This window comes from Lolium rigidum, chromosome 7, assembly GCF_022539505.1.
Source record: "Lolium rigidum isolate FL_2022 chromosome 7, APGP_CSIRO_Lrig_0.1, whole genome shotgun sequence".
NCBI classification, from domain to species: domain Eukaryota; kingdom Viridiplantae; phylum Streptophyta; class Magnoliopsida; order Poales; family Poaceae; genus Lolium; species Lolium rigidum.
The window spans coordinates 326160988-326178078 of record NC_061514.1 but is presented as its reverse complement, the minus strand read 5'-3'; the positions used below and the strand labels follow the sequence as shown (position 1 = coordinate 326178078).

Here is a 17091-nt window from a genome sequence, read left to right as displayed (position 1 = left end):
TTTGTGAGGAGAAACAAATCCCACTCTTGAAACATTAATTAAGCTTCCATACCTTCGAGCATACCTGACTCTTAACTTTCCCTACTCCTATGTTTAACCAGCTGATAAGATCAAATCATTCCTTCCAAGATGAGGTTGTTATAACATTCTCATGGTCGAAAGGCTTCTACATAAGATAACACTTAAATATGATGCTACTAACAATGACAAATATGTCTTGTAGCACATCAGTGAGTTTTTTTTTTTTTTTTGAACCTAGCACATCAGTGAGTTGTTCAAAGGCTTAACATGTTGAATAACTTTTCGTATTTTCATAGCATCACAAAAGTATTTAGTTAGTATTAAAACATTCAAGTCAGCACAGACTATGTGGCGAAGACCTCCTAATGCCAACTCTGTTTTTATATGCTGCTACTAGTATCCGATTATCAACAAATATCTCCACCTCCTCAAGAGTTAGGTTTCTAGATCAAATCATATTTGAACAACTACTAGAACTCTCAACCTAAATACGGCCATCAAGACAAGTTATGAAGTTGTCGAATTTTTGTAATAACTGGAATAAGTTATGAAGTTGTCAAGCCTTTGTTGATGAGGGGCTAAACTAATAAACCTTTCAGTGGCCTTCGAGAAAATTACAAGCTCAACTTACATAAATTATTTGTGACGGTTTGTGTAGTTCCATCAACACTTTTCTACTCAATACATTATTCGGTTATTTTCAAGTTCATTTGCACCAAGACACAAGTCCCTACATCTTGCCCACCAATGGATCAAGGGTGGATACCCATTTGTTGTAGTCCAAAGGGGAGCCAGAGTCACAAAGCGGTATGCCATTCACAAAGAAGTAGGGTGTTCCAGTCACACCTCGTGCACAACCATACTACAATAAATAGCGGAATTCAGTGAATAATATGGCTAAAACAAGACGATATATAAATACACATGCAACAGTGCGAAAAAAGTTTAACACACCTTGAAAGAAATTCGTGTGGCCTGATCAGACTGTGAGTCATTGAAACCAGCTTTGTATGCTGCCAAATTGGCTTCACCAATTACAGGTGCAACGAGGTTGTTTGCTATTTCGGCCACAACGGCTGCTCTTGATTTTGTGTATGTCGGTTGGTTGTAATAACCCTCCTGAAATATTGTCAATGTTTAGTTCCTCGCCATCTTATTGTCTATGATATCGGTATGTCATAATTAAATTCAGAGGTATTTCTTCCTTATGATAAAAAAAAACCATATTGTGTTTGTTCTATGCACTAAGTCATGGTGCATGCCGGGACTATAATATTTTGCAAATATTATTTTTGCATGGAGCTTTTGCTTGTATTTCAACATCAAGACTTTGCCTCTTTATTTTTTAACTTCCACACTTTGCCTCTTAAAAGATGCAGCTGCCCTGTCAGTTTGGTGTGCATCTCTACACTATTGGCACTACCAAATATTTGAATATTTTATTCTAAGAATTATTAAAAAAATGTTGTGTTTACTTCATAAGTAGGTTAAATCAATCCTCTTGTTTCTCCAGTTTTGCATAATTTGTTGATACAATGCATGATAAAGAAGCAGGAAATACATAACCTGGTATTTGAAGAAACTCTCAAGTAGTGGATACACAGCTGACGAGTTTATCTTGTGGACTGTGTGAATTGACCGGCAAGCAATGAAGGCGTTGCTGTGGTAACTGTACATTTCACAGAGAAAATTGCATCACTAAACCAGTATATATTTTTGTCAACTTGTCCTTACCATTGCCGAAAAAGAGCACTTACATTTCCAACCAACAAGTATTATATAATATTTGCAAGAAAAGATTGGTGGTATCAAAGTAAGGAAAAAATCAATATAATTAGTGGACATATATATGCTAGGTTAAGTTCGCATTGCGGTGAATTTTAGAGAAGTTGAGAATAAGCTAGGTTACAGCCACACTACTAACTTTGGATATTACATTTAAACATAATAATTTTGGAGATTTTGTGCAGTTGCTATTTACCAAAAAATAAGGAAAAAATCATGAGTGCAGTACAACATTATACAATGTCACACATAAAAGAATGAGAGGAAAAGTTTGTAGTATGTGACCTGTGCAAAATCAACAAGTAATAGCAAATATATCTGAATATAAACTCACTGACTTGTATCCCTTTTATTTTTCCCGAATGGCATAACATATTAACACCAAACTTTCCAGGCCAACAAAACTTCAATACTACAATGTAGACTTTCTTGTAAAAAAATGGTACGGCGAAAATATCTAAAAGAAATTAAGGGTGCAGGTGCACCTGGATCATAAAATCTATTATCTGAATTTTATTATTATTTGGTTATGTGCTTTAGCGTAACCTACAGGAAATAAACCTAGAATCTCTCGTCATTAAGTGAATATATTTTTTGTCCGTTTATGTTGTAAATATATTGTGTTCTTAGTTTATACTAGTATTTTAGAGATATTTATATTATAATCTGGTGCCCAAAATTCCAAAGTTTTAACACCTATTTTCAATGATAAATTGATAACACATAAAATAAGTTCAACACATCACACTTGAACAAAGTCAAATTGAGTTGTAGTTATGCATTACTTTTTTTTAAATGCATCACTCGAGAGAGGATTTAAAAGGGTGACGTTTGACAATGATACAGTTTGCAAGTGAAACCATGGCCTACATATCAAATTTGAATTTAGATGATTGTTCCTTGGCCTTGTAAATTGATTTTGATTTTTGTTCATGACTTTTTTGACAGTGCTTTTAGGAGTAGGTAGCATGGAGGCATCATATATCAGAAGAGGAAGAACCCTTCATGTCGCCTTGTGTGTCTTACGGTTAGGACGTCTTTTTGTTTTCCTTTTTCCTTCCTTTTGAGTGGAGGCTGAGGGAATTGACCTGAGACGAAAGAAGATATTTTTTTTGTCCAGCAAATACGCAGAAGATCTGCACACTCTCGTCGAAAGAGAAAAGCAACTCCGATTATGCCCCCTTTCTTTTGTCGACGAGGCTCACTCTCTCGTAGTTGGAGAAGTTGATGGAACATATTCTAAACCCTAATCATATTTCAATATACTTGAACATACATTATAAGACCTGGTTTCTTTGTGTCTAGGAAAACATATTTTCTTTCGGCCACTGCTAAGCGGTACTTTTTTTTTCACAAATAGCAATATTATGACACTAAATTGGTGTCGCTAGATTTATCTTCAAATGTCACATATATTGCTACTTTTTGTAAAAAATTGGTAAAATTTGAGAGAGTTTGACCTAAGAAAAAACTAAATGTATACTTATTCACGGATGGGGAAGTAGTTACTGGTCTAAGCATGGCATTACTCTACCACTAATTAAAAAATCATAGACCTGGAATCAATAAAAGGTCACGTCGTATTAGTTCGAATTTTTGGTTGTGTTGACTAGTGCATCGTAACATTATACCATGGTCCACGGTAAAATTTCTTTTACCGGCCAAACTATATCGACTGGATTCCATTTTTTAGGGTACAGTTTGATGGACGCTAGCTACATAACAAACACAAAACATTGGAGGCTCAGTCCATTTGTCTAGAAGTGTGTTCCGCTAGTCCTGAGTCCTGACCTCATCCTACTCGGCCTGACGAACTCATTTTTGTCTTAAACTGGCCGGTGTGACAAGCAAGCTGTGGCCAGAAGCTACGTTTGTATGATTAGACCTACTTGGAATTTTAGGAGTTTGCTACGCGTGTAATTTACAGAAACTCATTTCCCACGGCTGGATTCAAAAACATGAAACGAATTCGTCATGGATCGGTGGAGCACCTACACACCAAGCAAGAGAGAAGAACACGCAGAGAGCGTGGAACGCAGTTGAAGCACTCACGGCAGCGGGAAGAGGTGCACGACGACGGCGACGCGGCCGGCGCCGTAGTGTTGGGCGGCCTTCTGGAGCGGCGGCCAGGCGTCGCGGCTGTCGGGGCAGACGGGGTCGAAGAAGGCCTCCACCACCACCGCCCCGCCCCAAGCCGGCGCCGGCGCCGTCCCCCACACGAACCCGTCCGTCCTTGCCGGGATCGGCAGCTGCGCGCCGCACTGGCCGCAGCACCCGGCGATGATGATCACCACCGCCACCGGAAGCGACAAGCTGCTGCGTCCGGCAGCCTTCATATTCTCAGTGGTCTGGTCACACACTGCTCCTCCTGCTCTCTGTCTGTTCAACTAGCTAATCAAACACTTCGTGCACGGCGCGCGGTGGTGGATATATGCATGCGTGTTCTCCAGGGGATAGGATAATCAAGAGGCGGAGAATATAGGAGTATGATTGATTGAGCTGAGGACTTTCAGGATGGGCAAGAGACGAGATGAGTGCAGGGTGTAGCTGAGGTGCGGAGACACTTCGCAGAAAGTGAAGGGTACCTGTGACGACGGCTACCTCGCAACGACTTCATGGGCATCCCAGCAACTGATCGATTGACAATAGTGGCGGCCCTGGCCAGGTGATGACGCCATACATGATGGTGTGGTGATGGAGAGTGAGTAAGACTAACGCACACACAATTTTATATGGGTTTTTTCACGGGAATTTGTCACGTAACTGCACAAGCCTTTGCCTGGATTTAATTACTTCTCGGTGGATTCTGCCAAAGAGTTTTCAACATCGAAATGACCTTGATGTTCGATACCGTCAAGGAGTTCGGGCAACGGATTTAACGGTCGCTAGGACGATCAGACCTGGGTGTACTGTGCACGGTAAAAGCATCTCCAGTTGTGTCGTCAAAAGTGATGCTGTGATGATGAAGAGGACTAGAGGAGTCATGTTAAGATATGCAGAAAATTATTGTTCTTTTCTTGGGAATTTGTCTCGTATCAACAGGAGCGCCTGGATGTCTCTTCATCGATTCCGGAAGCAAGGAACAAGATAATTTTCAACAATAAAACGACGTCGACGTTCTCAATACCATAGAGGAGTTCCGGCAACGGACTTGACTGTCGCTGGGACGATCGGACCTGGATGCACCGTGCACAGCGTGCTAAAGGCCTGCCACGGGTTTGGGTTGCTCTGTCACGGCAAGGTTGTGTTTTTCAAAACTTATTTCTACCTTCTCTCCAGCACAGATAGTTATTCAGGCAATATCACTGTTAGAGTACTGGCCAGTGGGCCAGTAAGAAAATATCAGTAGCTACAACATAGTAACAAAACGAGCTCAATTTGACACAGTAATTCCAGACCAAAAACAACCGGTCAAATCGATGTCAACAGACTGAAAGCAAGTACTAGTAATGTTCAGAATTCGATTCTAAATTTGATGCTTGAAACTTGTCTAAAAGAAAACTTGTTACACTTATCGCTGTAACCTGCACCAGAAGCTAGGATCCGTTCTTTCTTCAGCTACCAGCTTCTGAATATTTTGTACAGTACAACTGTGCCATTGAACAACCGACAAGAGGCAATATTTTATAGTTACAAAAAATGTAGCACCTCTATGACAACAGCCAAAGCTGGGTCAATAAACATATGAGATCAGCCTGCCAAATTGGTAACCGGATCACCAAATGGAACAAAAAGGAGCTTTGAGACCATAATTTTCCAACCTTCCCAACAAATGTATTCATGGTGAACCGACACAGAAGCATCACAGCCAAGCCAACCAACTGCTCACCTTATTTCTCATCTGTTTCTTGCATCAGCCCCACTAACTGGGGGTGTGCATGCCTTTGCAGAAATGCAACAGCAAAATCACCGCGAAAAATTAGAATCATCTGTGTAAGTACGCTTCTAGTCCTCCGAGCTCAAATCGCCCCATCTGACGTTGTACTTTGCGGCAAGGTAGTGAGCGCCTACAGGTCCACGGCTTCCGTAAGGGTATAGCTCGGGCGCAGTCCGCTTCTGTTCCAGTTCCTTCAGAAGTGGTGTGAAGAGCTCCCATGCGGCATCCAACTCGTCAGAACGGATGAAGAGTCTTCGCTCGCCTTCTATGGCATCGAGCAAGAGCCTCTCATAAGCATCTGGTATCTCCTTCGAGTACCTATAGCAAGTTTGTGTAACACTTTAGAGATAATGAGAAAGTAGCTGCAAGTTGGTACTCCAGTTACTACCATGCAAATTGCAAAAAGTAGTGTCTCACGAAGCCTAAACAGTAGCGCACATCTCCAATAAGGAAATGGCAAACTATCACTGAAAAAACTACTATTATGTACACGTCAAAGCACCAGCACAAAGGCACTATTCTGATGGAGATAGATAAAGCAAAAGCTTTTGCAAAGTGCTGCAATTTGCATCCGCGATGATGTGTAGTGGCATACCTTGTAAGGCATTGTATTATTATCAGTTACAGCTTAGCATACTTAAGTATTTGAATGGGGAGGACTTCTATAATCAAGCAAAATATGAGTGAATCAAAGACCCTGTTGTGGTATATTTCACTTGGCCAACTGTTGTGCATCTGTTCCTCCCAATTAATGCCCTCCTTCACTTATAGCCTATTTCAGGTTATCACTGTCTGATCTCTCAGACATGGATACCTACTCCAGTTGTTACTTTGTGTACTAGATTCACATCGCATATGTTCAAAATATATTGAGACACATCTCATACTACATCTCACTCATGGCTACAACTACACAGGCAGCCTAAGGCCTAAACAAACAAACAAAATAAACAAGCAAATGCTAGAGGTACAATGTTGTAAAGTATTTGTCTACATGTAAAGAGAGAAGCATTTTAGGTACAGCATCAAGACCAGTATGTTGGTTCTCCAAAAAAGCAAACATATATGCGCAAATATAAAACTATTGGAAACTTCATCTTACCTTGCTGCATAGTGAAGATTCAAGTTACTTCTATCTAATCTCATACCAAGGCCAGGAATCTTGTTGTTAATTTTTAGGTAAATAGCTTCATCCGGTTGCACACGTATCACGAGCTCATTAGTAGCCCTGTCAAGATCGGTTCCAAAAGCCCCCTTGTAGAGATTCCCAGGAACGTGACGGAACTGTACTCTAATCTCAGCCCTGAAATTTGTTTAGTTTTCAAGCATAATGCAACATAAGTCAGGATCGGTGGCATAAAAGATAACCCAAAAAAGAAACTTTGCAATCAAACAGTTCGGTGTTATTAACACAAGATCAACACTAAGAAATATTATTTCAATTTATGTTTTGTTCATATGAGCTATAAGTTGGTCCAACTGCATAACACTAAAACGAAATAAACATGTAAAAAGAAACAACAAAAAATTCCTCCACATTAAGAGTTTGAGCATTCAACAAACCTTAACATATGAGCTAAAGTAAACATATGGTCAAGTGTTTGCATCATGTTGTGTTGATAATTAATGTAAAGTACACTTACTGTTTAGTATGCAAAGCTTTCCCAGCCTTCATGAGAAAAGGAACTCCGTCCCATCTAGCGTTATTGATAAAAAGTGCAGCTGCAGCAAATGTTGGAGCCAGACTGCCCTTGGGCACCGTCTTATCATCAGTGTATCCAGGGTATGTGATACCTCCCTTTGTATGACTTTTATACTGTCCTACTACCACATCTTCCAGTTGCAAGGGCTTCATGGAGCGCAAAACTTTAACCTGAAAGGAATATATGGAGGCAATATTGAGGACCATTAAGGTTCAAAAAAATAATATTGACAATCATTAAGGGGTGATTTTAGAATCAGTATGCTCATTTCACATAAAATGTAGATGGCAAGATTGATGTATGCTGCTTTGAAGTATGTAAAGATAAAAAAAAGATTGATGTGGGTTGCTTTATGTAACAGAATATACATAAAACAGTTTTTAAATGTAAAATAAATTCACCCGTTTTTGCCTCAAAACTGCAAGTATTGGTAACCTGGAACAGGCACAAACCTTCTCATTCCGTATGTCCTCTGCTTCCAAGCTAATAGGAGTTTCCATTGCAAATAGAGCTAGTATCTGAAGAAGATGATTCTGCATAATGTCGCGGATAATACCATAGCTATCAAAGTACCTGCATAATTCAACAACAAGGTAAGAGAAATCCAAAGGTAGTAGCATGGTACCATAAATGATGTAAAATATAATTACCCTCCTCGCCCTTCAGTGCCAAAGTCTTCTGAGAATATCAGTTGCACATTTCTTATATATTGCCTTGACCACAGAGGCTCAAAAACAAGATTCGAGAAGCGGAGGACAGATAAATTCTCCACCAGTTCCTTTCCCAAGTAATGGTCAATCCTGCATGACAAATATAAGTGAGCACAACATTCTAGATGTCCCAGCCTATGAAAACAGCTATCATGCATCTCATGCTCTCGAATTTCTAAGGGATCGTGTCGCCTTCCAATTGGCAGACTATTTGATGTTTACTGGGTAAGGGACGTGAGGGTTATATTTATATTAGCCATACAAGAAAACATGGCCAATTCTTGTAATTTAAGCTAGATGCTTGAATCACCTGAAGATTTGGTCCTCTACCAGATACTGCTTCAGACCTCTCGTTAGTGCAGCAGAAGACTCTGAGTCCCGGCCAAAGGGTTTTTCAACAATTACCCTTGTCCAGCCATTCTCAGACGATGCTGATCTGCTTGCACATTTTACAACATCCAGGAATATATTTGGCGGTATTGACAAGTAGAAAAGACGGTTAGAAACTCTGGGACCCTGAATATAAAGAGCAAGAATTTATCAGATTATAAGTACATTCGTTTTCTAAATGGAAATGGATTAATTAAGTTGTACAAAAAAAGTTGCATACTATTTCAGTTCTTCAGAAAAAAAAAACGAGAAAGGAACAATATCTTAAGCACTGGAGTTTTAGAATGAAATAATGATTATCAAGAAGAGTAGCAAGCTTAAGGCAGTGGCAAAAGGTCATGCGGAGAATTTATCTAGGCAAGCATAAGCACTGTAACCTCAAACCTAGAAATACAATAACTGACACATCCTCGGTTAGACTTGAAGTGGCATGTACAAACCTCATGTTCTTTAATCTTCTTGCCAAGCTCCATGAAATCTGTCTCTGAATCATACTGGCCTGAATGGTAGAAGCATCGTTTCAGAAACTCTTCCATTTTCTCACTACAGTTCTCCCTGTGGAACAAGAGCAGTTCAGCGAATATGCATGTCTCTTCATGGGGTTAATTTACTTAACAATGGTCATAAACTATGATCACAAGTTCTCCCATGATAATCACCTTTTATCTATCCTGCAAGTCAGTGTTTTGCTAACCATGTCCCTCAGTTCAGCATCAGTCATTTTGCTCCGTGCATAGCCAAAGATGGAGAAATGCTACAGAAGAGAACACTTTACATTAGATTATTTCTTTGAAGTGGCTAAAATTGAGCCCTAGGTTAGGTTGGAGAGGGAGATACACAAACCTTTGGAAGACAATCTTCGTAGTAGAGAGCAAAAAGGGCAGGGAATATCTTCTTCTTGGCAAGGTCGCCAGATGCTCCAACCACAGTGATGCTAACAGAAGCCTCATCGTCTTTCGATAGAGCGGCCAAATCTTCAAACTCCTCGACAGTTATTGCTGAAGGAGTCCCGTTTTCCACCTTTGGCGGGGCAGAAGCTGCGGCAGCGTTCTCCACGCCAGTATCCATGGCACCTTTCACTGACGACGATGAAGTGCAAAATCAGTAAAAACAGCCATTGGGTATCATTGTAAGATAGCTAGTAACAGTGCTTCTTCACATGAAAGACTCCTCCTACATGCTGGAAGACGGTAGATCAAAATGAGGCAGGTAGTCCAGGATTACCTGACAGCTAATTCTAGGCATTGCACGTTTAAGATACAAACGGATGGGACATTTCTAGCCGGAAAAAAAAGGGTGGCTCGCTTCGTTTTAGACAGTAGTAGTAAGGTTGGCAACCGTGCACCAAAGTAGCAAACGTAGGTAGGATTGTGGAATGAGGATGTTGGTGGTAGCGGCGTATTACGGATTTCAGAGCGCGAGGAGGAAGCTCGCAAGGCGCAAAAGTCAAGCACGCGAGCGTACGGCGGTCCAGCTGAAGAATCTAGGGCTCTAGGTTGACTAGTAAGCTGAATTGTATCGAAGAGAAGTATACTCCCTACATGAGCAATCCCCCCGGAGCAAACCCGGCGCCCGCCTCACCTACGGCATCCCCTGAGTACCCACAATCGCGGCGAGAATCGAAACCCGACAACAGGCCACGGCACAGCAAGTCCAGACAGAGAGCCCACCTCCCTTCCCGGCGACGGCTTCGATGCGCCACCCGGCGGCGGCGGCCGATCTCCCGGCGCCGCCGCATCTGGCGAAGGAGAAGGCGACGGATGACGGCGGCGGCGGCTGCGGACCGGCCCCCCGGCGCGCGACGGCTCCTCCGCCGGCGGCGGCCGCCGGGCACCTCATGCAGGAGAGCGCCATGTGCCCGCCTCGCTCGGTGGCTGTTGCTGTCGCTGTGGCTGCTTGGTTCGGAGATGACGAGGCCGGCTGGCTGAAGTGGCGATAGGATGGACGGAGATGGGGAGAGGGAGGTTTTATCGGGGATATCGAAGGGAGACGGAGACAGAGCCAAAGTTTGGTGGAGCGGGGGGCTCTTGAGATCGCCGAAGGCCGGGTGGGGGGAGGAGGAATAAAATAGTGGGAGCGATCGGGGCGGAAACGCAAAGAGTTGTGGCCCCTTGGCGGCGGCTGCGGGCGGCGGCCGGTCTGGTCGGGCAATGGCTGCCGCGGCGGCGCAGGTGGCGGCGAGGGTGACCGGTGGGGGGTGGCACGTACTACAGTTGCGGTGGCGTTCGGGGGTTTGACCGGCCGGAAAGGGGAGGCTTTTGGCCCTCCTGGGTGCCAAAACCCACTTCGTCACCTCACGTTTTTCTCCCTCACAAAAAGTCAAGAGCTTCTCTACTCCGTATTTTATTTCGAAGAAGAAGAAACGTTTTTTTGCGCCATGTTTAATAAAGAGTTGCAGCGATGCACAAACCCAATGAATTCATGAAATACGACGCCCCGGCAAACTTTGATCAACAACAAAAACATATTAATACATATACAAATTATCTCCATTTCAAAATATATACACTACCACCACCGAAACCGAGTTGACCAAATGCCAACAGGCAACAGCCAGCCACACGCGTCAACCAGAGACACCTCTAATTTTAACTGCGACCTTTGTACGGAAAAATATGTTAGGCTTACACCGACCAAGTCCTCCACAACGACCACCGCGCGCTTACCGACCATCGTTGCCACACGGAGACACTCCACCGCATCTTCAACTCTACGAAGAGACACAACAAAGCACGAGAGAACCCATCGGGCACGGCAGCAACCGACTAACAAAGCACGAGCCGCGACCCAAACTCTGCTCAACGCATCATCGTTGCCAAACTGCTCGCAACGCCCACCAAGCAAGCCGTCTCAGCAGCCTGCCATCCACTAGTCCCTAAACCGAAACCTACTCTGAAACTATGCCGCAAAGGAGGAGAATGACGCAACATCGTGCCGTCCCAAGGATCAGAGATTTCCCTTTGGAGGCAAGACCACGGGGCGAGGATAGGAGCCCTCGACGACGCTTCCAAGAAAGTCAACTTGCACCCCCATGGATGAAGACAACAGCCACCCCCACCACCGACAGGACGTGCATGGCACATCACCGTGCCACCACCATATATAGCCCTTGCCACCGGAGTGAAGACAAGCTCATCCGGGGCAGCCGCCCCCTCACAGCAAAGCCCGCCAACAGCACCGCACGGGAGAAGAGCCGTACCACCTACAGAGGCCCGCAGCCACCGCGGCTAGAAACGATGGAACTTTTTTCGCTCTACTCACTCATTTCATTTGAAGGAGTGACACCGAGAAAAATAAAAAGGAAATATTTGGTTGATCTTGAGTCAAGGAAAAAATGCACGAACTTGGACCTCATTTCAATATTATAATGTAAACAATAACATGGGTCTTTAGTGCCATATAATGTCACAAATTGTAACTCTTTAGTTTGACAATGCTTATTAGGATTCATGGGCTTTTCATGTTCAGGCAAATCAAACGCACAAGTCTATAAATTCTTTATGTTTTTAAATCCTTTGTTTGATACATGATTCATGTATTTGTCATGTTGTGTATGTTTTCATGATCCTAATCTTACGGAAATAGGTTGATCAATGAAAAATCTCTTGAACCATGTCTGCCACCACGGTATCTAAAATTTCAATCACGTGTGTTTTCCATTATCTTTTTTGAGGTAAAACAGTGGGAAAGGCTCCCACTGCAAAAAAAATTATATATATAAAGCGAACTGTGTGTTTTCCATTATAATTTCTTGATTCAGAGACGCCGCGGCTATGAGCTGGATTTTTAATTTTAGCTTCAAGGATGCAGATGATATGCAACTTCACATATTTCTGAACTCTCGGGTGTGGTATATAATTTCAGAATGTATAGTTTATCTTAGTAGAGGAATTTCAACATCGTTTTTTTTCTTCTGAATACGGACTTTCTAGAACATGGATGAATTTTTTTTTCTTCAAATTTCTGTCACCTCTGTCTTTTACCTTTGCTTCTGCAGAATCTCAGTAGCTTCTGTAGGACGCTCGAGGGGAAGTTGTTTCCCCCGTGCTCCCTGGTCCTGGGTGCGCGAGGTGATAGCCGACGGACGGCGGCGGCGGGATACAGCCACTCAGCCAGGTCGCGTAAGTAGATGCGCTGCTAGACAAACACCGTGAGAGACGGTGCTGACGAGTGACGAGCGGGCCGTCGGCGACAACACACTCGCTCAGAAGATGGGGGTGGTGATGAGGGAAGAGCCGCTGGAAAATGGGGAGGACGACTATAATGGCGGTGGAGACGGTAGTAGCTTGGGACGACGATGGTGGGCAGCTAGCTAAATATAACTCGGTGTTGCCCTACTTCCTCAGCTCACGTCTCTGCAGCAAGGCTCACATTCTCCGTGTCTGCCATGGGCTTCTTCTCTTCGCCGCCACTCCATGCTACAAAATTGTCCTTCCTTCGGTCCTTTCTCTCTGCCTTCTCCTCCTTCAAAATTCGTAACTTGCCGAGTTGAGTAAACAACCTGAATCTAAAAAGGAAAGCCAAAAGTCGCAGTCGTCGAGTTCCTTGCTCCACCTATATTATGCTTAAACGCCAAAATGCGCATACCTGCAATATTGGCACTCAGGGCTCCAAGGAAAGAATCTCGGGTACAAAAAGAGAGGAAAGAATCAAAATTGACAGCAACCTAATCTGAAACATGTCCAACTAATAGCATTTCAGAAAACCACACCTCTAGTCTAGTATTTAATACGAGTAAGATGTAAGACACAAGTTTTATGGAGCTTCCACGTTCGCTCTCAGATGCAAACTAATAGCAATTCACAAAGTCACACCTCTAGTATTTGGTAAGACAAAAGTTTTACAAAGCTTCCACATTCGCCCTCAGATGCTAGAAACTTTGCCTCAGTTTGAGATAAAAGAATGAAATACCACCGCTAATTTTGGAGGGCCCAAGTACAACGGTGAATAGTAATCAGCATGTATAAACAGTTGCTACAATTGTATACGCGATACAACTACAATTTTGTATATAAGTACCAGAGAAGTGCAGTGCCTGTGCTTTCGTGTACACACATGGCCTTCAATATCTAGCGGCTCATTCGACTAGGTTGCTATAATCACAAGGTTTCGACAAATGCCTCTTTGATGGCCTCAATTTTGGCACAAACATCATGCATTCCTGGTCTATCTTTCGGTGATTCCATGGAACACATCAGCCCAATGCTGACCAAAGGCATAATATAGTTTTGCATGCGTAGAGAAGCTGCCACCTCATCCTCCTCCAATGGCATATTGCGATCTAAAACCTCAGCGATTCTCTCGGGGAAAGCGAGGCCAACGTACTTGTGAAGGCTGAAGGCGTTGCCACATTGTGCGTCTGTTGGTCGCACTGCAGTGAGCATTTCCAGTAGCAGTACCCCGAAACTATACACGTCGCCGCCTGTTGAGATTTTGCATCCCATTCCATATTCTGTAAAACAAGAGCAGTGCACATAAATAATGGTGAAACTAACAAAACAAGGAGATCGGAGTTAAATTCGACACAACCATTTCAAAGATAAGTAAGTTAAAGTTTAAAAAAAAAGATAAGTAAGTTTAACTTACCAGGTGCAATGTATCCAATTGTTCCTCCAAAGCCAGCCAACCCCTCAGGTGTACCACGACATGAAGAGAGAAACTTGGCAGATCCGAAGTCACCAACACGCGAGGTCATGTCGTAGTCCAGAAGAACATTGCTTGGTTTCAAATCGCAGTGAATCATAGGAGGTGTCAACTGGTTGTGCAGATAGTCCAGAGCAGAAGCCACGTCAGCTGCTATACTTATCCGCTGACCTAAGCTTAGCAACCTCCTTGGGGTGCCTTGGTGAATCCTTGGGTGTATCCACATGTCTAGGCTACCATTTGCCATGAACTCGTATACTATAGCCTTGAACTCATTGTTATCAAAATCCACTGTTGAGCACAAGGTGATAGCTTGAACCAGATTACGATGGCGGGTGTGTTTTAGCACTTCGCACTCGGTGAAAAAACTATTTCTGGATCCTTGCTCACTAAGATGGAACGCCTTGATGGCCACTAGATCTGTTTCGAATTCAAAGCGACCAATGTAGACTGATGCTGTATGAGTTGAGCTGATTCGGTTGACCAGAGAGAACCAGTTGGTGGCTTTAAGAATGTCACTGTACGACACCCTCTTAAGTGTCTCCTTGAAGCTTTCAGATGGTTGAGTTTTGTTTCCCTTCATAATAGTGGCAACAACACAGAGAAATGAGAGGAAAGCAATAGTAACAGGAGGAGCTATTATGAGCAGCAGTCGTGTATTCATCTTCATCTTCCTTTTCCTTATTGATTTGGTGGGGCAAATGGGAAGTCCAAATATGACAGCAGCTGTTTCACACAACCCTGTGTTGCCTTGCAAGGATACTCCATTTGAATTTGCAAATATACCACCAATCGGAATTGGTCCTTCAAATTTGTTGTACGATATATTAATATAATTTAAGCTGCTGAAGTTCCCGAAAAACTGTGGAACTTGCCCTGTTAAACTGTTCTCGGACAAATCTATCAGCTGTATGACCTTCAGTGAACTGAAAGACTGAGGAATAATCCCACTAAGCATGTTCCCTTCCATGTGAAGGGATACCATTGCAACACACTGGCCAAGTGCAGAAGGAAGTTCACCAGATAATTTGTTGTTGGAAACACTTAATGACCCAAGATTGATCAAGTTACCAATTTCTTGTGGTATCAATCCTGCCAGGTTATTGTTTGACAAGTCCAAACCAAGGGAAAGTGAAGAAATACTGAGGAGCTCACTCGGTATGGATCCATCAAGGTTGTTGACTGATAAGTTTAGCATAGCTAGCCTTTTACATTGTCCTATAGCTGCCGGTATGTTTCCAGACAAACTGTTGGCATTAAGATAAAGCTGGCCAAGTTGAGGAAGATTACCAACTGCTGATGGAATCTGACCTGATAATCTATTATTGGATAGTTTCAGGACAAACAAGTTTCTCAAGTTCCAAACTGTCAGGGGAATTTGTCCCGAGAGCATGTTCTGGCCCATGTCAAGCAGAGTGAGCTTTACGAGGTTGCCTATCTCAGCTGGTATGCTTCCTGAAATTTGGTTTCTTCCAAAGTTTAATCGCTCCAGCTTTTTTGAAAGGTTGCCTATTGTTTTTGGCAAACTTCCATTCAGGATATTCCCATCCACTGATAATCTTAACAATTCAGTGCAATTGGTCAGCGAGGTAAGAAACGCCCAGTCATCAGCTTCAAGTGTGTTATTCTCTAGAAGCAATTGACTCAAGTTTGCCAAGGATCCTAGAGATGGCACCGCACCAGTCAGCAAGTTGCTTGAAAGATCAAGTACTTGGAGGTTTGACATATTGGTCAGAGAACCTGGGACTAATCCATGAAATTTGTTGCCACCCATTACCAATGCTTGGAGATTCGGAAGCGAGTGGCCAATTTCAGAAGGTATCTGTCCAATAAAATTGTTGAATCCTAAGCTAAAGAGTGTGAGTGCCGAGACATTATACAGTGTGGTTGGGATATACCCTGAGAATCCGTTGTAACTTAGATCTAGAATTGTTAGGCTTGGAATTTGACCTAAAGTTTCTGGGATTGATCCTGTCAAGTTGTTTTGTGCTAGCAGGAGGCAACGCAAGGATGAAACATTTCCCAAAGATGCTGGTATAGTACCAGAAAGTAAATTCCCTGTAAGGTTAAGAAATTGCAGAGCATCCATCTCCTGGAAATGTGGGATTTCTCCTGAGAGAAAATTCCACCGGAGATCAACAGCGACTAGTTTCGATGAGTTGAACAGATTAGCCGGGATCTCCCCAGATAAGTTGTTGCGTGAGAGGATTAGCTCACTAAGTAACGAACTGTTTGATAAGGAATCAGGGATAACTCCGCTAAGAGAATTGTTTGCAAGGTTGACATATCTAAGAGATGCAGCTGTACCTAATGACAGAGGGATGTTACCTGCAAGCCTGTTGCCGGCAAGCATCAGAGTTTGTAGGCCAGGAAGCTCACCTATCTCATCAGGTATGCTTCCAGACAATGTATTGTTTCGAAGGTCCATCTGAACTAGAGAAGTAAGGCCTGACATGCAACTGGATAGTGTTCCTCTGAGCAGCGCAGACCTGAATTGGATGGACACGACACGGATTGCAGGGGTCATGCTGCAGGTGACCCCCTGCCAGTTGCAGAAGTTGAGGGAATCATTGCGCCATGATCTGAGAACACCGGCAGGGTCCCTGGAGATGCCAGATTTGAAGCAGAGAAGGGCTTGCCGATCATCTTCGGTTCTGTTGGTAGCTTGTGCTGATGAGAATACTATGCTGTTGGTGTACAAAAATACGAGGGTGCAGAGAAGAAAGAGTGCATGGTGAGAAGGAGCAATCAGAGATTTGGCTCCAAGAACTTGAGCCATGTCTCTGTTCTTGCTCTAATTGAGTATGTTTGTTAAATATTTGTGTGTGCAAGAAGATATATGTTAGAAGGGTGAGGGAGTTGAAACTTCTACTCGACTGGACTTTAGTGCCGGCTTGTTTAGCTTGACTTGTAGTCACATTCCCAGATGATTGAGAAAGGACTGAGACACAAGAGAACTTAT

At 43.2% G+C, this 17091-nt stretch overlaps 3 protein-coding genes across 3 annotated transcripts; all 3 read right to left on the bottom strand.

Moving 5' to 3' along the window:
- Positions 1-533: 533 nt before the first annotated feature.
- LOC124675543 lies at positions 534-4291 on the bottom strand. The gene is made up of 4 exons (XM_047211625.1): positions 3859-4291; positions 1588-1690; positions 976-1140; positions 534-883 (listed from the first exon to the last, which is right to left on the bottom strand). The coding sequence occupies exons 1-4, from the start codon at positions 4140-4142 to the stop codon at positions 752-754; spliced, it is 684 nt and encodes a 227-aa protein (XP_047067581.1). The 5' UTR covers positions 4143-4291; the 3' UTR covers positions 534-751.
- A 1267-nt stretch (positions 4292-5558) lies between these two features.
- Positions 5559-12557, bottom strand: LOC124674284 (glucose-6-phosphate 1-dehydrogenase 2, chloroplastic-like). The gene is made up of 10 exons (XM_047210323.1): positions 12470-12557; positions 9330-9565; positions 9146-9240; positions 8927-9041; positions 8407-8612; positions 8037-8186; positions 7839-7959; positions 7327-7556; positions 6786-6986; positions 5559-6001 (listed from the first exon to the last, which is right to left on the bottom strand). Exons 2-10 carry the CDS (start codon positions 9552-9554, stop codon positions 5752-5754), a joined length of 1593 nt encoding a protein of 530 aa, XP_047066279.1. The 5' UTR covers positions 9555-9565; positions 12470-12557; the 3' UTR covers positions 5559-5751.
- Positions 12558-13375: 818 nt separating this feature from the next.
- On the bottom strand, positions 13376-17077 carry LOC124674536 (probable LRR receptor-like serine/threonine-protein kinase At3g47570). The gene is made up of 2 exons (XM_047210582.1): positions 14073-17077; positions 13376-13938 (listed from the first exon to the last, which is right to left on the bottom strand). The coding sequence occupies exons 1-2, from the start codon at positions 16906-16908 to the stop codon at positions 13586-13588; spliced, it is 3189 nt and encodes a 1062-aa protein (XP_047066538.1). The 5' UTR covers positions 16909-17077; the 3' UTR covers positions 13376-13585.
- Between the last annotated feature and the right edge of the window lie 14 nt (positions 17078-17091).

Coding starts and splice junctions, on each gene's coding strand:
- LOC124675543 (XM_047211625.1), bottom strand. CDS start 4,142: ATGAAGGCTGCCGGACGCAGCAGCTTGTCGCTTCCGGTGGCGGTGGTG. Junction 1,691..3,858: donor GTGCACCTCTTCCCGCTGCC/GTGAGTGCTTCA, acceptor TGAAATGTACAG/TTACCACAGCAACGCCTTCA. Junction 1,141..1,587: donor AGAGTTTCTTCAAATACCAG/GTTATGTATTTC, acceptor ACAATATTTCAG/GAGGGTTATTACAACCAACC.
- LOC124674284 (XM_047210323.1), bottom strand. CDS start 9,554: ATGGATACTGGCGTGGAGAACGCTGCCGCAGCTTCTGCCCCGCCAAAG. Junction 9,042..9,145: donor ACTTGCAGGATAGATAAAAG/GTGATTATCATG, acceptor CTTGTTCCACAG/GGAGAACTGTAGTGAGAAAA. Junction 7,960..8,036: donor GGCACTGAAGGGCGAGGAGG/GTAATTATATTT, acceptor TGAATTATGCAG/GTACTTTGATAGCTATGGTA.
- LOC124674536 (XM_047210582.1), bottom strand. CDS start 16,908: ATGGCTCAAGTTCTTGGAGCCAAATCTCTGATTGCTCCTTCTCACCAT. Junction 13,939..14,072: donor AATTGGATACATTGCACCTG/GTAAGTTAAACT, acceptor CTTGTTTTACAG/AATATGGAATGGGATGCAAA.